Source organism: Pollachius pollachius (genome assembly GCF_949987615.1).
Source record: "Pollachius pollachius genome assembly, chromosome: 18".
In the NCBI taxonomy this organism is placed as follows: domain Eukaryota; kingdom Metazoa; phylum Chordata; class Actinopteri; order Gadiformes; family Gadidae; genus Pollachius; species Pollachius pollachius.
Genome location: NC_136951.1, coordinates 13689952 through 13710672, shown reverse-complemented (window position 1 = coordinate 13710672; position 20721 = coordinate 13689952). Strand labels below are relative to the sequence as shown.

Here is a 20721-nt window from a genome sequence, read left to right as displayed (position 1 = left end):
ACACACACAGACACACACACACACACACCACGTTCTCAGCTAGTGAAACAACCGCGTTGACTAAACTCATCCGTTTATTAAAAACTCTAAAAACCTATTTAGTCGACACATTTTAATAACAATGTACAAATCTAGAATAAATGTGTAGAATTTGAACAGTTTTGGTGAATTTATATCTATCTATGTCGTAGTATCAGAAGTAATGTCAAACAATCACACATTTTACATGTTTTACTTTACTAATAAATAAAATAACTTGTTGACTGACGTCACCGTATGGGCGTGGTTTCCCTGCCCTCCCGTGAGCACGTGGACCCGGAGGAGCTCCCATGATGCACCATTCAACATGGCGGCGCCCCGGCAGCTACATGCGTGTAAACACTTCTAAACACATGAGCCCATAAACCTTCTTTTTACTTGATTCATTTCGTTCTACGGACTTCTAGGAATACTGAAAATATGAAGCTTAAGTCCAAATCGAGTTATCACAAATCGGAGAATACCTACAGGGTGAGTAGAGAGCAGAACAGGGCAGGTTTCTACTATAAGCCTGGTGGACCTCTGGTCTTCAACTTTACCTTCTGCTTTAAAACATGAACCCTTTTGCTGCCCTATAACAGATTCAACTGTATTTAATCGGTGACTTATATACAGCAATGTCTGTTTTTAACCAGCTGTTTCTCTACTATATGCTGCTCTCAACTCAATTACAGCATTGCCTCGTTTTGTCTGCGTATAAACGCTTCTTGCTGTTTTAATTGTGAATACTTCATGCTTTGAATTGATAGTATATGAAATATCTTCATATGCAATATGTAGGTTCTTTATCTGACTGAATGTTGTCTATCAGGCAACGGTCACCTGTCAGTCGAGGTTGTTATTTAACAACAGTGTTATATCATAGGGATATCGTCCACGGTCCATCCCCATGATTGTTGTGAATATGATTATTGAACCAATGTTTTTTTTGCAGTTTCTCACTTTCGCAGAAAGACTTGCAAATGTCAACATCGATGTCATCCATCGAATTGACCGGACGGGAACCTATGATGAGGTATGGAAGCATTTACTGAATTCATTAATATAATGCGTCTAGTGAGAGTTCTGCTCATTCTTATAATAACCGCTCTTGAATATTTCCAAATGGCGCCATATTTACATGACTTATAATAACAAATGTTCTCCATTTACAGGAGGTAGACACATACTTCTTTGAAGGTCTGACAAAATGGAGAGACCTAAACTTGACAGACCACTTCTGTAAGTAACTGTGTGTGTGTGTGTGTGTGTGTGTGTGTGTGTGTGTGTGTGTGAGTGTGTGTGTGTGCATGTCTTTTATTATCAGAGTTTGGCCATTGGATATAGCAATCTGTTCTAGCTCCTTATTTTACCTTTATAGATGGTTAGATTGCTCCTGAAAAGTCACCTCTGGTTTGTGTTGGGGGAGGTTGAGTGTAGGGCTGGGCGATATATCGAATATATGCGATGTATCGCGAGATGTTCTCCAGGCGATGTATAAAAGGCCCCTGTCGCGAACATCGAATACAAATTGGCACGCAATGTTTCTTTTTGCCGCCGCCGGCATACTCGTTGTGTTCCCTTCTCTCGCTCTTTCCTGTGGCTCTCTGCCTCACAGACTGATATGCATTAAACACACTCACTCCCCCCGCGAGATTCTAGGATTCTACGCGCGTGTGTGACGGTCGCGTGTGTGACGTCACACACGCGACCGGTCACTCATCTCCTACCGTTGAGTGAGAACAGCGAGAGAGAGAGAAAAGATGATGGAAACGGAGGATTTGGTTTCAAAAAAGAATAGTACAGGATCCGTCGTCTGGCAGTGGTTTGGCTACCGAAAGGAAGATGTGGAACAAAAAACGGCTTTGAGCTGTTTTTGCTCGAAAATAATTAACGGTTTGAATAAATGCTGTTGGTAAATCTAAATTGCTGTGATTTTCCTTTTCTTATGTGCAAGTTCTAAATTCTCCCAATAGAAAGCACTAATGAGTTTAAACAATATGTTGTTTCATGTAATCTACATGCAGACTTATGTTTCAGGAATACTCAAATTATTATAACATGTAGTAACATTATGCCAGACATGGTTGATTCGAGCATTTATGATGTGCTCTAGAGGAGATTCAAAATATATCAAGATATATATCGTGTATCGAGATATAGTAAAAAAATATCGAGATATTCATTTTGGCCCATATCGCCCAGCCCTAGTTGAGTGTACATATAATAACATTGTAATAACATTGTAATAACATTGTAATAATAATAGAGGGGCGGCATGTGTCTCAGGAGGTAGAGCGGGTTTGCTGGTAACCGGAAGCTAGTTCGATCCCCGGCTCCTCCTAGCGTGTCGAGGTGTTCCTGAGCAAGACGCCTCTAACCCTAACTGCTCCCGACGAGCTGGCTGTCGCCTTGCATGGTGAATGAATGAACGAATGACTGAATGAACAGGAGAACGCAGATCACCCGTTGGCTGACGCCGTGGTCATGAGCATGTGATCCGAGCCAATCAGGGAAGAGAGACCCGATAGGGAGGATGTTTTCTCATAGAAAGAGAGACAGAGAGGGAGAGAAAGAAAGATCCAGAGACAGAGGGGTATCCAGACAGACAGAGACAGAGAGACCACTGTTTTACTATTTACATTGATCACACACCCTTCATCCCAAGGGACTCAGGGTCTACCAACCCCCCCCCAGCGTCATGGATACCTTGAAAACAAAACCCCTCACCACCACACACAGAGCCTATTGACACAGAACAGATAACACCTTGACTTTGCTGTTCTCATGCTTCCTCATGCATAGCATTGATCGAATACAAACAAGTCTGCTGTGTTGTGGATTTCTCTTTCCTCATCTATTCCATCACTCTCCCTCCCTCAGTCTTTCTCGCCCTCTCTCTCTATTAATCTGCTCTCGCAGTCTCTCCCACTCTCTCTTTGTCTTCCTCTCCCTCTTTTACTCCCCTCTATAAGTCTCTGTCCCACTCGCTCCCTTTGTCTCCATCTCTCTTGCATTGAGTGAATACAAAAAATTCTGCTTTGTTGTTGATCTCTCCTTCCTTATCTATTCCCTCACTCTCTCTCCCTCAGTCTCTCTCTCCCTCTCTCTCCATTACTCCCCCATCTCAGTCTCTCCCATTCCCTCTCTTTTCCTCCCTCTCTCTATATTACCCCGCTTGCTCAGTCTCTCCCCTCTCTCTCTCTCTCGCTCTTTCCTCCATCTCTCTGTATCTCTAACCTAGCCTCGACCTTGCATCCGCCCCATCGATTTGTCCAGAGATCGCAGACCCACATCTCCTCCATTCTTTAGTTATTGTGTCTTGCTCACGAGGTGTCCGTGAGCAAGAAATCTCACCCTAAATGCTCCCGACGAGCTGGCTGTCGCCTTGCATGGGTGACGCCGCCGTTGCTGTGTGAATGTGTGCATGAATGGGTGAATGTCAGGCAATAATGGGAAGCGCTTTCTAATATTCCGGTTTGCAGTCCATTTACCATTTATTGTCCTCGAGTTTTTACCAACACCTTTACGTTGTTGATGGTTCCCATGTTTCTAATCCTTGTGTTAATGGTTTTCTGTCTCTCTGCAACAGTGGCCTTAATGAGGGACGTGTTCAACCAGTGCCAGACCTTCAACCTGCTGGTCTTCCACCAGAAGGCCGTGGTGGCCAGCCTGAAAGCCCACCTCGCCGTCAAGAACAGCATGGCCTACCAGCCCCTCCTCGAGTAAGTTTGTATGGGTGGGTTTGAGCTATACCTGTAGGCATCCTTGAGCAATACACCCTGACCTGCTCATTAAGGTCGTATGATGATGAATGACTATGTAGTAAACAAAGGCTGTTGTTTACCTTCGGAGCATGACAATCTCTGAAGCTTTTTGTTTACTACATAAGGATGCATTCTGTTTTTAATGTTTTTTTAACCGAAAAACGTCTAAAGGAGATTTCTGTCAATCCGCATTGACAATATAGGAATCTGAATAAATGACTAAACATCGAATTAGACACTTAAAGCATTTTGATTGGTTAAGTGATTAATAAAACACTATTGTATTATTAATACTCTTTATTATTATTATCTCTCTCTCTACCCCCCCACCACCCAGCCTGGTGGTGCGGCTGGCCAGGGACCTCCAGACGGACTTCTACCCCCACTTCCCAGACTTCTTCCTGCTCATCACCCCCCTGCTGGAGACCAAGGACACAGAGGTGCTGGAGTGGGTCTTCACCTGCCTGTCCTACCTGTACAAGTACCTGTGGAGGCTGATGACCCGGGACATGAGCAACATCTACAGGTGAGCAGGGGCGCCGTGCTCCTCAGGACCGTCTGCACTACAGTAACACACCGTAATATAAAGAAGCAAATGCCCATTTATTTGTGAATTAAATTTTGATATTGTAGAAGTTGTTTAGATATCATCTGGTCTTCTTTGAGAAGGGTCTTCTCTGTCTTGGACCGTCATACCGTGAAGCACCAGTATCCCCAGGGGGTTTGTGTTAGAGTTATGAAGTGTTATCTAGTGTTAGTCCTGATGAACACGAGCTCCCCCCTCCTATGTACCGGCGGGTCTCTGAGCCGGTCTGAAGCAGGCTTCTCTCTTCCAGGCGCTACAGCCCAATGGTGTTTTTTTGTTTAAAGTGTTTGTCCCACTCCTCTGTGTGGGCCTGAAGGTTACCTGTTTCTCTCTTCCAGGCTCTACAGCCCCTTGCTGGCCCACAAGAAGGAGCACATCTGCAACTTTGCAGCCGAGAGCTTCTCCTTCCTGATGAGAAAGGTGGGCGTTGTGTTTTATGAGGCATCATTTTTAAGTATCTTTTAATTGTATGATCTGTTATTGATGAGTATAAATGTCTCTGATGACAAGACGTTTATCAATGGTTGATATACAAATCCTGTATCATCAACATGTATGAATATTTTCTGTGTGATTGATGTGTTCTAAATCTTAGCAATAGCCGGTGTGTCTTTGGCGTGTTGTTCTGCCAAACCTCACCTGTTAAACCTGACCCAAGTTGACGTCCCTATGATACCACACTGATTAATGTTATTTGTTTTAATTAATAAAACATAGCTACATTTTTCATTAGAATGAATTTGATATTCAGGGTCGTAGCCTTCATCTTAACATCCTCCAAGCGGAGTGCAATGTAGTGGTGGTTTGCAGCACCTACTGATGACTTTGTGTGTGTTCCAGGTCCCAGACATGGACGGTCTGCTGGTCCTCATGCTCTCTGACCTGGAGGCACACCCTGAGAAGGCCAAGGGCGCCGGGCAGCTGCTGTTTGAGATGTGCAAGGGCGTCCGCTGCATGTTCCACTCCTGCGCCGAGAAGGTCGGTCATCCACTCTGATTTTATTGCAATGTATGTGTTTTCTGTGGAGTCTTAACCGGCCAATATTAAAATTGGATTCAAGAGATACACAGAGGTATATGTAGATTGGCATTTGCTTGGTTTACTCAGAATCAGACGAGTTGTTTTATTCTAAATTCATCACGGTTCGTCCAGAAGGGGAGTTGGCTGGGTTAGCATTGGCTCTCCGTGAGCTGCTACTATTTGCTTGTTACAGTAGCCTCGCTCCTGTTCATGTGAGGGTTCCAAATAGCTTCCCAGATTACAGCACAACAACAAGATTGTAGTTTGTCTACAAACACAAAGATAAATGTACACTATACTTGGCGCTGTGATTAAAAGACTATCCAATAATCTAGGTAGCCTAATAATCTACTAAACAATCACAGTATTAGGCTACCTAATAATCATATAATAATAATAATATATGGATATATTTTTTTAACTTTTACTTCTTTTTTTAGTTGCATGTGTTAGTCTACACTTGGAGTAACCATTCAGCGGCGCATCACAGGCAGCCTCATAGCTCCAGTGCCGCATTATCTGTGTGTTAGTAGACACACTCTTGTGTTACTCCCTCCCTCCCTCCCTGATGATAAGATCACCTCCTCCCCCTCTACAGGCTTTCCCCCTTGCTCTGAAGAAGCTGGGCCCCACCCTAGACCCCGCCCTCCGGCTGCCCTGGGACACGGTCAGGGACGCCCTGGATCAGATGGCTCAGGCCGCAGCCAATCACGTCGACAAGGAGCACTTCCTGGTTCTCTGGGAGTCCCTGCAGGTGAGGCCTCCTCATTGGCTGCATCGGGTGGGGATGTTAGGCCGTGTTCTTGTCCTTTTTCACAGCTCGTCGTCACGGTCAGACCGGCAGAGATCCCACCTTCAGTTTAAAGTGAAAGTAAACTAAATAAGGCAAAACTAATTCAATGTAAAAGCTTTAGGGTCATTCAACTCTGTTTACATTACTTTGTTAGGTTGTTCATAGAAGCATTTAAAAGTCCTAAAAAAAGTCCTAAAAAGTTGCCAGGGCGTATGTTGTACGTCATTGCACTTAAAAATAGTACTTTCTTTTGTGTATTGTGTAGCATCTTATCCTAGCTATATCTGTTGTATACAGGGAAGGGGTTAACGTAACTATTATTTGTGCTTTGCACTTGGTTCTATGAACATCCTTACTGTACCGACAGCGATATATTGTGGTTTCTCTTTCTTCTGACAAATTAACTTATTTTAAGTCGCTTTGGACAAATGCGTCTGCTAAATGCACTAAATTTAAATGTAACGGTGTGAATGGGGGTGTGTGTGTCAGGCGTGTGTCGTGGAGGTGCTGGAGGTCCTGCAGAGGGAGGAGATGCCGCAAGGCGTGCTGAAAGAGCAGGTGGAGGAGCAGCTGGAGAGGCTGCTGTTTGTTCTCCATACCCTGGCCTCCCATAAGGACGGAGCCAAGGTCACCAAACCACAGGCGGTCTGCCAGGTAGGAGGTCCATCACTATGGCACCTATGGAGAGGTTAATATGGTGTGCATTAGGAATGCACCAGTATGGCCTGTATTTATACACTGCTCTAGGCCGATACAGATATTGATCGTCTTTTTCATAATCAATCAACAGTTGTGTTTTTCACCTACAAACACAGCAGCGTTAATTGATTGGAAAGAAACAGCACTTTAGTTTCCAACGTTACACATTTTGGCAGCTGTACATCAGTGACTGATACATCATTGTGCCCCTACTTTCCATGGTGATGAAGCTGGCCGCACAGCATGTTTCAACATAGAGGGTCAAGATCGTATCTAATGTGTAGAAACCATTGATACCGTTACCATTGCGAGGTAGTGGATGACACTGTTAGCATAGGGATGTTTAGCTACACTGTCCTTCTTTTACCATAGTGACGTGTTTCGGTTACCATAGCGACGTGGTGCTGTTACCATAGCGACGTTATGCGGTTACTATAGCATCGTCATGCGGTTACACAACGGCGTGATGCTGTTGCCATAGCGACGTCATGCGGTTGCCGTAACGATGTGATGCTGTCACCATAGTGACCTGATGCGGTTACCATAGCGACGTGATGCTGTTTCCATGTGTCACCATCTCGCTCTCTCTCTGTGCAGACGGTGATGAAGGTGGTCCGGACCCCGGGACTCCCCGCCTCCTGCTCTCAGCTCCTCCTCCAGATCACATCCTCCCTGCTCCTGGGGGAGAACATCTTCCTGCCCTCCCCCTTCATCCAGGAGACGGTGCAAACGGTACTGTGTGTGTGTGTGTGTGTTTGTGTGTGTGTGTGTCTGAAAGGAGATGTGTGTGTCTTTTTGTGTGCGCATGTCTACGGGTTTGTGTCTAGGACTATGCAATGTGTTTGTGTGTTCTGAAGTCTGACGTTCTCTCTCTCTCTCTCTCTCTCTCTCTCTCCCCCCCCCCCCCCCCCTCCATCCCCTCTCCCTCCCCCCTCTCTCTCCCTCCCAGGTGTTTGCCAGTGATATAGATCAGGACCTGATTCTGGAGTTCACCAAGGAGATGTTCACCATGAAGCAGTTTGAGAAGGTGTGAGCCGGGCTGGGGGTCCAACATCTCATGAACCAAAAACAAATCAGACTACTACCGCTTCACTAGGTTGGAGAATTGGTTACTGGATCTGTTTTTAAATGTAGTTTGTAACCCCCACAGCTCTTCCTGCCCACCCTGCTGCGGTTCTCCTCCGGTCTGCTGCGCAGCGCGGACCCCAGCGCCCCCCAGCGGGGCCTGGAGGTCCTGGTGCAGCTCATCCTGTCCAAGGCCCCCCCGCCCAGCGACGGCTCCATGGCCTTCGAGGTCTACCCCCTGCTGTTCACCGGAGCCCCTCCCCAGGGGTAAGTCACAGCGGCACTGCAAGGAACCATTTACCTTTAAATTTAGGGCGTTTAGCAGACGCTTTTATCCAAAGCGACCTGCTGTAAGTCCATTGGTCAGTACGGATGTTCATAGAACTGAGTGCCAACCACTAACAATTGTTAATACGGCTGTCTGTTGTGAATCCTAACATGTGTTCTTACCCCAGCAGCAAGGAGACCCCCCAGGCCGGACCCTGTGACCCAGAGGAGCAGGATGAGAGCAGGCTGGTCCCAGAACAGATTCTGTCTCTGATCCAGCCGCCTCTAGACAAGCCCATCTCGGACCTCTCCCTCCCCTGGGGCGCCCTGGTGCTGCTGCCCCACCTCAGGTATGCTCTACTCTCTCCCTTCTCTCTCGCTCAGTCGTACATTGAGTTCCACATTTGGCGGTGCTGTAAGCGGTTGTTTCCGATCCTGAGGCGATGCTAAATGGTGGTTGTGGTTCCCCTGCAGGCCTCTGGCCGGCACCAGTGTGGTTCCAGCAGTCACAGACCTCCTGAACCGCCTCCTGGGTCTGATCCAGACCCAGGAACTCGGGAAAGGTGAGCCCAAGTTAGACTGTACAGCTACATTGTGCAACTGTTACCACCGGTTCTGTTTTGTTCTAGATATGTTCTGAATGTTCAGTTACTTCTAAACTCTAATCTGATAAGATGCACGCCTCTCTCTCTCTGCCTCCCTCTCTGTATCTCCCTCCCCCTCGCCCAGCGGGTCTGTTTGTTGCCAGACAGGCTCTCAGCTGTCTGCTCACCCTGGATAGCTCCGCCCACCTGCTCTCATTGGTCCCAGTGGACAAGGTCGTGGCCACCCTGCAGTGAGTACTTCTCCAGTGTGTGTTAGATAAAGATGTATGTGTGTGTGTGTGTGTGTGAGAGAGATACAGATGTGTGTGTGTGTGCGTGTAGATTTTTGTATGTCTGTGTGTTGGCGAGACACAGATGTGTGTGTGTGTGTGTGTGTGTGTGTGTGTGTGTGTGTGTGTGTGTTAGTGAGGTACATGTGTGTGTGTGTGTGTGTTAGTGAGATAAGGGTGTGTGTGTGTGTGTGTTAAAGATGTCTAGGAATGACCCAGAGAGTAGATAGGGTGTGTGTGTGGTGATATGGGTGCATGTCATCAATCTACCAATATCCACTGACAGTGGGTAGAGTGAGGTCTTAAATTTTGCCTCTTGTTCCGATGAGAGACATTAGCAACAATGGACCGAGGCCACGATTAGAGTACAAAGTAATGGAGTCAAGGACACACAACTTATTCTCTCTAAGATGTGTTTCTGAGTTCATGCCCATACGATTCATGTATCGCCTGGGCCACAGCGCGCCACTTTGTGAGTTCATGTTCATTCAGATCCGTTGTTTGCGGAGGACATTTCAGAGTTGGATGGCAGGAAGACGAAGGGATGAAGGGACGGTCGGGGCGTATCGGCCGCCCTCACGAGCACATAAAAAGAGAAACAAATGATAGTGTGCCGCGATGTTCAAGAGGTCTCTGTTCTCCGGCGGTGGGATGGATCAGGACGTCTGCTGGACTCTTTCTGTTACCGGCGCCAGAGTCGGACCAGTGCACTCCACTGGTTACTGGGCGGGACCGCGCTCCTTTGATCCTCCACCCTGCTGGGCCCACAGGGTTATGAGCTCACCCACCCGGGGTTCACCCCCTGGTGTGTGTGGGTGTGGAGAGTGGATGTGTGTGTGTTTGGAGAGTGGATGTGTGTTTGTGTGTTTGGAGAGCGTGTGTGTGCGTGCGAGTAAATGGCTCCTAGGAATCTAGCTAGATCTCTTCCGGACATCTGACTCCAAGGTCAGGGTATCAGGGCCGAGGCTTGGCTCGGGGCCCTGGGGCTCTGTCTGTCGCTCAGGGCCTGGTTGTTCAGCACCTAGAGATCCCTGTGTGGAATTCTGTTCTCTATCCTTTTTTGTGAACTTCTGTTGTGTATATAGTTGGTTCTACATGGGCCAATACACTTCCCTTAACATGCATACAACAAGCTATAGTTCATGATTTATCCTCCGCGACTTCAATGCAGAGCGGTATATTGTAACTGCAGGAGCTGTTTGATTTCAATAGGCCCATTTTGTCCAGATTTCTGAAATAAGTTTGAATTAAAAGGTTAAATCCTCCTGAAACAGCTTTTCAGCTGACATAAGGATTGCTGGTGTTTTCCATCTTTTTTATCTTTCAATGCTTTGTAATGGGATGGGTACCATGGTTACCATGGTTACTGCAGGCCTTTCTCTTGACGCCATCTTCTTCTCATTTCCTGTTGCGGACAGGAAGTACCCCACGGATCTGTCTGCGCTGTTGCTGGGCGACCTCTACTACACCCGCCTGGCCCTCGGGGGCCTCTCCGAGCACAGGACGCACAATGCATTGTTGGAGGTGTACCAGATTCTTCACGCCAACGTGTCGTCCAACATTGCCAAGGTAACAAGCGGCTATAGGAAGTGAGCAGGGTGCTTTGGTATGATGATCTGATGTCCTTTATCTTCCAAGGGCTTGAGCTTGAACAGTCCGCTTGAAGTTAGCATCAGTTCCGATTTAAAATGCATAAATTATGACATCCTTAACTCCAGACACTCCCAATGGTCTTTTTCCAGATCCGCCTCTTGACACTCAGGATATTCACTCACTTTGCGGCGGAACTTCCTGTCCAGACAGAGGTAAGACAAACAGGAAGTACACTGCAGTGAAGTCCGTCTGACTTCCTGCCCGCATGTCTGTCGGCCTGTCTGTTTGAACAGCTGTCTGTCTGATGGTGCTGTCCATCCATCTGTCTAATGCTCCATGTGTCTTATCTATTTATCTGTGTTGGTTGACCAATCGGGCATCAATCTTTCTCTCTATCTGTCTGTCTGTCTTGGCCTATATGTCTGTCTATCTGCTGCTCTATCTATCTCTCTGGTCTGTGTGGTCTATGTATGTGTGTTGCGTCTGCCCCCGGTCCCTCTCTCTGAGGTTGATCTCTCTCTCTCCGTCTCCAGGGAGAGGAGAGCGAGGCGGTGCAGCCCGTGTTTGCCGTGTGCCTGCAGGCGGAGCGCGTCCCGGCCACCGTGCAGGACTACAGAGAGAAGCTGCTGCACCTCCGCAAGCTGAGGCACGACCTGGCCCAGGGCTGCCTGCCGCAGGGGCCCCCCGGAACCTTCCAGCAGGTGAGGAGACCACCGTCGCCTAGCGATGGGGTTACCGTGGCACGCCCCCCCCCACACCTGATGCTAGTCCCCTACCTAGTGTTAAAGTTAAAAGCAAATGCATTATCCTGACTCGGTAGAGATAGTTTTATTTTATTTAGGGGTGGGACTATATTGGTGTTCAGACTGTTTCTTACAAGAGCCACTCCCACTCACAACAAGCTGATTTATGTGTGGGCATGCATCAATTAATTATTCATCCTATGGATGACAATTAGAGTCCATAATTAAATAGTAATTCTACGTTTTATACAATTTGGTTGATTTCACTTGAGATTGGGGCGTTCTGGTGACTGGTTTTCTTCTAAAACCAGTGATTTAAAGTCCCCCCAGTGGTCGCTGACTGACAGTTGTTCAATCCAATGGTCGAACCTGTGGCATCACACCAGCCATGACACGTATGTGTGTGTGTTAAGGTGCCGCTGCGCTACCTGATAGCGATGCTCTACATCAACTTCAAGTCTCTGTGGGACCCCGTCATCGAGCTGCTGGTGTAAGTACCTGTTAGCACTACTCGTACATTTACTCAGAAACGCCTTTTCACTGTTATTGCCTCATTTTAGTACGCTAGGGCTTTTAGCGCTTTGTTTTTTGGGAAGATCATTCTAATTAATTCTGTTGATCCTAAATCAGTGAATGTATATAGTGTGAAAAGTCGATCAATATGCATTGTTTTTCTTGCTTGAGCATAATGTATATTTTATAAAGGGAGAGGATACTGTAGCAGTTAGGGAATTTGACTCTGAGCTGATTTTGAATCCAAATGTCCTCAGTCTACCTGCTGGAATCATTGCGCAAGATGCCTGCATTAACGATGTATCTTAAAAGCCACTGTGGAACAGAGTCTAAAAGACTAAATAGTCTAAGATGTACCTTGTGTGACCTGTTGATTTGTTTTCGTGGACCCCAGGAGCCACGCCCGAGGGATGGACAACAAGAGCTTCTGGCAGGTCTTCTACGAACACCTGCAGACCGTGGCGGGACTGGCAGGTAGGAGACCCAGCTGGGCTGTTAGCGACCATGCTAACCGCGATGTTAGCCCACTTATAGCTAGCTAGAAGGGCTAGCCTGGATGGTGACTCTGATGTTGAATCAGGATGTGTATTACACGTTTGGATTGGTTATTATTAATCAGCACAAATACTTTACATGATTGGAAGTTTATTATGCATTTCTTTCTTAATTAAACTATCCTTTACCTTTTTATAGTACTAGTTTTTACGTTTATACGTTTTTACCTTTATCCAAAGTTACTTGCAGTGATTCAGAAGGGGTGCCGTTAACGAGCAGGTGGCTGTGAGTGTATCTTGCCGAAGGATGCCTCCAGGTGTGGAATCTCACCCACAACCTTTCTGTCAACGTGTGCTTCAGAAAAAGAGCTGCAGCGTCGCGGGGAGGACCGCGACGACGACAGCGACGATGAGGGCGACGACCAATCAGATCTGTCCGGAGAGGCGGGCTGCGACGTCATCGAGAGCGGCGACGTGGGCGTGCTGTTCCTGGAGCAGGCCAAGCTGACCTCTGACACTGGCGCCAGGACGGACTTCACCAACTTCCGCAGCCAGCTGTGGCGCGCCATGACCCACTTCCCCGACTGTGTGGAGCCGCGCAGCCGGGAGCTCACCCCGCTCTTCCTGCAGTTCATCAGGTTCAGATTCCCGTCTCCTCCTTCAGATCCCCTTCTCCTCCTTCTGTTAGGCCAGAGGTCATCAGGTTCAGATCCCCTGCTCCTCCTTCGGTTAGGCCAGAGCTCATCAGGTTCAGATCCCCTGCTCCTCCTTCTGTTAGGCCAGAGGTCATCAGGTTCAGATCCCCTGCTCCTCCTTCGGTTAGGCCAGAGGTCATCAGGTTCAGATCCCCTGCTCCTCCTTCTGTTAGGCCAGAGGTGTCCAGGTTCAGATCCCCTGCTCCTCCTTCTGTTAGGCCAGAGGTCATCAGGTTCAGATCCCCTGCTCCTCCTTCGGTTGGGCTAGTGGTCATCAGGTTCAGATCCCCTTGTCCTCCGGGTTGGCTGGTAACCGGAAGGTTGCTAGTTTGATCCCCGGCTCCTCCTAGCTGATTGTCGTGGTGTCCCTGACCAAGACACCTGGCCCTACCTGTTCCTGACGAGCTGACTGTCGCCCGGCATGGTTGACGCCGTTGGTGTGTGAATGTGTGCCAATAGCACTTGTTAGAATGGCGCAATATAAATGTAGTGCATTTACCAGTTAACATTATACTGAAAGTGCCGTTAATCATGAAGAAGAGGGCTCAAAAACAACTTGAGACGATTGGCTGTCAACAAAGAAATGTGTTACTTATGTTTCCGCCAGCCAATTGCTTCGTGTATTGTAACTCATGTCCCGCCCTACCTTTGTTCTGATTGGCAGCAATGAGTATTTCCCAGCGGACCTGCTGGTGGCGCCCACTCAGGACCTGAGGAAGAAGGAAAGCCCCGCCCCAAAGGACGCAGAAATGGCTGGGGAGGGAGAGGAGGAGCAGGACTCTGAGGAGGAGGAAGAGGAGGAGGAGGAGGAGAAGGCTGGAGGGAGACGCCAGAAGAAGCCCGTCCCAAAACGAGCGGCGGCTAAGTATGACATCATGACATCATTCCGAGGAGGCACCTCTGATGTCTCCTTAAGAATATTTATCCCCCTGTTAAACTGCCAAACATGTTGTAATATAGACCAAAACTACAACACTTTGTGGTTAATTGTGGTCATTGGTAATTTAAAGATCTTTAGATCAAGGATTTGATGTATTAAATGTGTTAAATTAATTTGCTTCTCTCTTCTCCCCTTCACCCTCCCAGACAACTGATCTCCCATATGAAAGTGTTTGCTAAGTTCACCAACCCCCGCTCCCTCTACATGGAGCCTCGTCTTAACGAGCTCTACCACCAGGTAACGAGTGAAGACCCATCTCCTACAGCCCATGTTCACTACATGTATCATGTATTCTAGCAGGTATCACTGCGTAGTGAATATCTCCTGATGCTGTCTGTTTCTCCTCCTGATGCTCTCTCTGTCTGTTTCTCCTCCTGATGCTCTGTGTCTGTTTCTCCTTCTGATGCTCTGTGTCTGTTTCTCCTTCTGATGCTCTGTGTCTGTTTCTCCTTCTGATGCTCTGTGTCTGTTTCTCCTCCTGATGCTCTGTGTCTGTTTTTCCTCCTGATGCTCTGTGTCTGTTTCTCCTCCTGATGCTCTGTGTCTGTTTCTCCTCCTGTTGCCCTGTGTCTGTTTCTCCTCCTGATACTCTCTCTGTCTGTTTCTCCTCCTGATGCTCTGTGTCTGTTTCTCCTTCTGATGCTCTGTGTCTGTTTCTCCTTCTGATGCTCTGTGTCTGTTTCTCCTTCTGATGCTCTGTGTCTGTTTCTCCTCCTGATGCTCTGTGTCAGTTTCTCCTCCTGATGCTTTCCGTCTCTAATGCTCTCTGTCTGGTTAACTCTTTAGGTTTCCCCTACTGATTCTTTGTCTGTTCCCCAGCTGCTCTGTCACCACGAACAGGAAATCCAGAAAGCTGCACTAGACTGCATCCTGACCTACAGGGACCCCCACATAGTGCCCTACAAGTGAGTCTCTCTTCCTACCTCCCCACTCTCTTTCCCTCTCTCCCACCTACCTTTCCCTCTCTCCTTCCCTCCCTCCACTTTTCACCTCCCTCTCTCCCCTCTCTTTCTCTTCTACCCCTCTCTTTCCCCCATCCCCTTTCCTCCTTATCTCCCCCCGTTCTCTCTCTCTCTCCCTATATCTCTTTCACTCCCTATATCTCGCTCTCTCTGACTCTCTGACTCTCTCCCCTGATATAGATCAGAGTCTGTAATTCCCAGAGGCTCCTCTCTTGCAGAAAGCTCTCTGGTCTTTTTGGAGGAATGTTAACAGGCCGGCTGAACAATGGGGTTGCTGGTTCTGCGCCCGGTGGCGTGTCATTAAGCTATCTAGTTCCAGCGCTGGGAGCCCCCTGAGAGATGCCTGGCTATGAGGGCCCTTCATTGTAGTAGAGAGGTCCTAATGGATCTGGGGACTGAACAGGGTTTGAATGTGAGGTACATCATCGCATTTCAGGGATGATTAGCAGAATCTCAAATATCATATTACCGTATTCGAGACTTTGAAAAATGTCACACAGATCTCACCGATTTAAAGTCTCCTACAGATTTAAAAAGACTCCTGTTTCAGACCTATACTATAAATAGCCGGTATTTAGTTTGCAAAGGTTTTTAAAGTCAGATTAACAGAAGACTTAATTAAATTATTTATTGACTTATTTAAAATATGAGGAAGAAGAAACGGACGAAAAATTTGCAAATGAAAAACAAAATAGCAGTAAAACAACCAATCAAACCCTAGTTTGAGATGATGACTGGTTAGCCTGTGTATCAACGCGGGTTTGAGAGGGACTTAATGAAGATGCTGTGAGGACCCTGGACCCCCGACGGTCTGCGTGACGGTTGATCCCCGTCTCGTTTCAGGGAGAACCTGGGGAGGCTGCTGGACGACAAGCACTTCAAAGAGGAGATCGTTCACTTCAACATCTCTGAGGAGGGCGAGGCGGTGGACCCCCTGCACAGAGTCACCCTCATCCCCCTGCTGATGAGGTCTGTCTGCCTGCCTGTCTGTCTGCCCGCCTGTCTGTTACCCTCCTCTCATTGACCCGCCTGTCTGTCTGTTAGCCTCCTCTCATCGACCCGCCTGTGTGTCTGTCTGTTACCCTCCTCTCATCGACCCGCCTGTCTGTCTGTTACCCTCCTCTCATCGACCCGCCTGTCCGTCTGTCTGTTACCCTCCTCTCATCGACCCGCCTGTCTGTCTGTTACCCTCCTCTCATTGACCTGCCTGTCTGTCTGTCTGTTACCCTCCTCTCATTGACCCGCCTGTCTGTCTGTCTGTTACCCTCCTCTCATTGACCCGCCTGTCTGTCTGTTACCCTCCTCTCATCGACCCGCCTGTCCGTCTGTCTGTTACTCTTCTCTCATCGACCCGCCTGTCTGTCTCCTTATCATCAACATGTCTGTCTGTCTCCTTATCATCAACATGTCTGTCTCCCGGTCTGTTTGTCTGTCTGTTATTCCTCCTGTTGTGTTGTTTCTCTTGTTTGTATCGTTGCTGTTGAAAGGCCTCGTTGTGGCTCGTTGTTTTAACGTCTGATCCAAACCAAAGCGCCGCATGAAGCCCCCACATTAGCCGATGCGTGTGCCCCGTCCCTCTCACGCCCCCACCTTAGATAACACGTCTGCCACCCCTCCCCTCCCCTCAGGATCCTGTTCGGCCGCCTGCGCTCTAAGGGCAGCAGTAAGTTCCAGGGCAAGGCGTCGGCGTCGGTGCGCTCCTCCATCGTGCTGCGCTTCCTGGGGGGCTGCCAGGCCGAGGAGCTGGGCATGTTCATCAGCCTGCTGCTGGAGCCGCTGGGCCACCACGCTCAGGGTGAGGGGGCCTCCGTCTCACAGCGCACCTACTTCACAGCCGAGGGTTCGAGCCAGTTCAAAATGGCCCCTGGTTGCGTCTTTAACATCAGCCCACCCGATGGTCTAAGAGATATTTGATTCGTGCTGGGTTGTAAGAGACCTATAAGGATTGTTACCTGGGTTCTTCCCAGCCTCACCTATGGGGTTAGCACACTGGTCTGTGGAGCAGCGTGATGCTACGGTCATGCTATGACCTGTAGAAGAGGACCCTCTAAACGCTGGCCAACAAACCTAGAACCAATCACACAAGCCGCACTGAAGTGACCAACGTAACCAGGGCCTGTTACTCCTGCTCCGAAGGCTCTGGGTTTGATTCCCCCTACCCCCTACCCGCTCCTTAATGCCCTGGTTCTGATTGACTGCGATGGCTGGATGAATCTGCTCGATGACTAAGCGATGAGTGAGTAATCCCCCCACCCTCGTCGTCCAGGCTCGTGCATGGAGGCCGTGGAGCGCGCCGTGAGCCAGACGGACGTGGCGGCCGTGCTGCCCCTGGGCCGGCAGCACAGCCTCCTCAACGTCATCACCGTGGTGATCGACAAGCTGGGCCACCTGATCCAGGGCCACCTGCCCCAGGTGCTGCAGATCATCCTCAGCCTCAACGCCTCCAACTCCGCCATCCTGGACCAGAGGGAGCAGGTAGGAAGAGGAAACGCCTTTAATCGTTGTTTTTGTGGAAGATTAGGATTGAATGACGTGGCGACCTTTTGCCTTTCTTCCCCATTCGCCCCTTCACCCACCTCCTGCACTTCTTCCCCATCAATTCACTGCTCCTCCTCTTCCTCTTCCTCCTCCTGCTAACTTCATCCTCTTCCTCCATCCTCTTCCTCCTCCTCTTCTTACCTCCCTCCTACCCTCCTCCTTCTCATCCTCTTCCTCCTCCTCTTCTTACCTCCCTCCTACCCTCCTCCTCTTCCTCCTCCTCTTCTTACCTCCCTCCTCCTCCTCTTACCTCCTCCTTCCCTCCTCCTCTTCTTACCCTCCTCCTCTTCCTCTTCCTACTCCTCTTCTTACCTCCCTCCTACCCTCCTCCTCCTCCTCCTCTTCCTCCTCCGCTTCTTACCTCCCTCCTACCCTCCTCCTCCTCATCCTCTTCCTCCTCCTCTTCTTACCTCCCTCCTCCTCCTCCTCCTCTTCTTACCTCCCTCCTATCCTCCGCCTCCTCTTCCTCCTCTTCTTACCTCCCTCCTATCCTCCTCCTCCTCTTCCTCCTCCTCTTCTGACCTCCCTCCTACCCTCCTCCTCCTCTTCTTACCTCCCTCCTACCCTCCTCCTCCTCCTCCTCTTCCTCCTCTTCTTACCTCCCTCCTCTTCCTCCTCCTCTTCTTACCTCCCTCCTCCTCCTCCTCCTCCTCCTCCTCTTCTTACCTCCCTCCTCCTCTTCCTCCTCCTCTTCTTACCTCCCTCCTCCTCCTCCTCTTCTTACCTCCCTCCTACTCTCCTCCTCCTCTTCCTCCTCCTCTTCTTACCTCGCTCCTACCCTCCTCCTCCTCTTCCTCCTCCTCTTCTTACCTCCCTCCTCCTCCTCCTCCTCTTCTTACCTCCCTCCTCTTCCTCCTCCTCTTCTTACCTCCCTCCTCCTCTTCCTCCTCCTCTTCTTACCTCCCTCCTCCTCCTCCTCTTCTTACCTCCCTCCTACTCTCCTCCTCCTCTTCCTCCTCCTCTTCTTACCTCCCTCCTACCCTCCTCCTCCTCTTCCTCCTCCTCTTCTTACCTCCCTCCTCCTCCTCCTCCTCTTCTTACCTCCCTCCTACCCTCCTCCTCCTCCTCCTCTTCCTCCTCCTCCACTTACCTCCCTCCTACTCTCCCCCTCCTCCAGCTGAAGCCCGGGTGCATCGCCCCCCTGAAGAAGCTGCGTCGGCTGGGCGGGCTCCGGGTGCTCGACTTCTTCGAGGGCTTCGAGTCGTACGCCTTCACCTCCCAGGAGCTGGACGCCATCTTCCTGGCCGGGGTGTGGCCGCAGGTGGGTGCAGCGGGGGGTCCGGCGGGGGTCCTCTGATGCGGTCCCTTTAATGTCCTCACTAGCGTCGCAGGTGACGATGTAAGGTAACATGTGGAGGGTTTGTGTTCCAGGTGTGTCGTCTGTCCGCGGAGAGCCCCTACTCTCCCACACCGCTGCTCAAGCTCGTCCACGCCTGGAGCAAGAACCCCAGGTGAGCTCCCGCCTCCTGCAGCGGCTCCGTGTCTCCGTGTCCGTGGTTTTCTTTTACACATCATGGAACATTGCGCACAAAACTTAAATCTCTCTCTTCCTGTGTCTCTCTCCCACTGGATCTCTGTCTCTCTCCCTCTTGCTTCCTATGTCACTTTCTCTCCCCCTTTCATTTCCTTGTCTTTCTGTCTCCCCCCTACTGTGGGATGTCTCTCCCTCTCTTCATGTCTCTCTCCCTCTCTTCCTATGTATCTCTCACCCTCTACCTATGTCTCTCTCTCTCTCTCTCTCTCTCTCTCTCTCTCTCTCTCTCTCACCTATTTTCTAATGTCTATCCCTCTCTTTCTATGTCTCTCTCTCTCTGCCCTAATGTGCTTTGTCTCTCTCCCTCTCTTCCTATGTCTCTCTCTCTGCCATAATGTGCTATGTCTCCCTCCCTCTCTTCCTATGTCTCTCTCTCTCTCTGCCCTAATGTGCTATGTCTCTCTCCCTCTCTTCCTCTCTCACCCTCAGGTTCTTCCCTCTGATGGCCAAGCGGCGACCTGACCATCCCGAATGTGACGTTCTCCTCAACGTCTTCTCAATACTGTCTGCCAAGAAGATCTCCCAGGCAACCATCACCATGGTGCTGGATATCGCCGAGTCCCTCATCACTTCCCCCGACTTTGTTGCCACGGACACCATGCTGGAACTCAATGTCAACGGCTGTGTGGTCCCCCAGCCCCCAGAGGGCGCTGTTGTATCAGGTTAGACACACTTGCTCGCTCGCTCACTCACACACACTGTCTGAGAGCTTATAGTGGTGTTGGAGAGCGTTAGTGTGAGTGGGACTGTGATTGAAAGTGAGAGAGTGTAACATTGGGTTCAGAGTCTGCATAACGACCATGACTTTATTGATACAGCAAATCTAAGTACAAGTAACAAACCACGTGACAAACTGAAAACATGTGACAAAAGGATAAAACCAACCAGTACAATACTAAGAAAATAATTGAATAAAAGTGTGCATCAAGACCCTCTTCCTTGGTACCTTGTATCCCTGGTGATTAACGTGCCCCCCCCCCCTAGACGGGCTGCCCCTGGGCTCCAAGCTGCTGCTGCCCCACGTCTCCACGCTGCTCGTCTTCTTCAGCGGCGTGGTCAGCAACACGGAGCGCACCAAGAGGAAGAAGAACCGCACGCAGGTCGCCAAGGAGCTCAGCATCCTGTCCAAGTGAGTGGCCATAATAGGGCTGCTCGATCATGGGAAGAATCTTAATCCCGATTATTTTGGTCGATATTGAAAGCACGATTATTTTTGAGTTTGAAAACATGTTGTATTTATTCAGCATGTCTCTCCCAAAAATACACAAAATAGTCGAAAAGAAAATGTTCCAATCGAAAATTATCTACAGATATGTATCCAGCTGTTCTGCCCTTTCTATAAAACATTAAATAATAATCAAAAAAAAAAGAGGGGTTGATAACATTGTGTCTTGGTGTCTATTTTTGGTCTATTGTCTTGGATTCAATTCACTCCCTCTCCCGCTGTCTCTCTCTCTCCCGCTCTCTCTCTCTCTGTCTCTCTCAGGATAAGTCGTTTTGTGAATGACAAGGAGCAGAGCTCCACCCTCATCACTCTCCTGCTGCCGTACCTCCACCGAGGCAGCAACTCCCAGGTATCTCTCCTCTCATTGGCTAAACCCTGGGAAAACATTTCATGTG

The 20721-nt window shown here is 49.1% G+C and overlaps 1 protein-coding gene across 1 annotated transcript in view; it reads left to right on the top strand.

Moving 5' to 3' along the window:
- Positions 1-412: 412 nt before the first annotated feature.
- The window catches only part of utp20 (UTP20 small subunit processome component), a 36546-nt gene continuing 16237 nt past the window's right edge, over positions 413-20721 (top strand). The window contains exons 1-32 of the mRNA XM_079755928.1: positions 413-510; positions 974-1054; positions 1194-1260; positions 3611-3743; positions 4123-4311; positions 4710-4791; positions 5212-5349; positions 5990-6145; positions 6674-6838; positions 7481-7615; positions 7833-7910; positions 8034-8215; positions 8404-8565; positions 8690-8778; positions 8945-9050; positions 10508-10658; positions 10832-10894; positions 11216-11383; positions 11839-11915; positions 12333-12412; positions 12794-13070; positions 13792-13992; positions 14214-14304; positions 14887-14972; positions 15873-15998; positions 16658-16824; positions 17296-17504; positions 18685-18828; positions 18939-19018; positions 19531-19763; positions 20086-20230; positions 20588-20675. Coding sequence (XP_079612054.1) covers positions 460-510; positions 974-1054; positions 1194-1260; positions 3611-3743; positions 4123-4311; positions 4710-4791; positions 5212-5349; positions 5990-6145; positions 6674-6838; positions 7481-7615; positions 7833-7910; positions 8034-8215; positions 8404-8565; positions 8690-8778; positions 8945-9050; positions 10508-10658; positions 10832-10894; positions 11216-11383; positions 11839-11915; positions 12333-12412; positions 12794-13070; positions 13792-13992; positions 14214-14304; positions 14887-14972; positions 15873-15998; positions 16658-16824; positions 17296-17504; positions 18685-18828; positions 18939-19018; positions 19531-19763; positions 20086-20230; positions 20588-20675 — 4200 coding nt within the window. The 5' untranslated portion in view covers positions 413-459. The remainder of the gene's footprint in view (positions 511-973; positions 1055-1193; positions 1261-3610; positions 3744-4122; positions 4312-4709; positions 4792-5211; positions 5350-5989; positions 6146-6673; positions 6839-7480; positions 7616-7832; positions 7911-8033; positions 8216-8403; positions 8566-8689; positions 8779-8944; positions 9051-10507; positions 10659-10831; positions 10895-11215; positions 11384-11838; positions 11916-12332; positions 12413-12793; positions 13071-13791; positions 13993-14213; positions 14305-14886; positions 14973-15872; positions 15999-16657; positions 16825-17295; positions 17505-18684; positions 18829-18938; positions 19019-19530; positions 19764-20085; positions 20231-20587; positions 20676-20721) is intronic.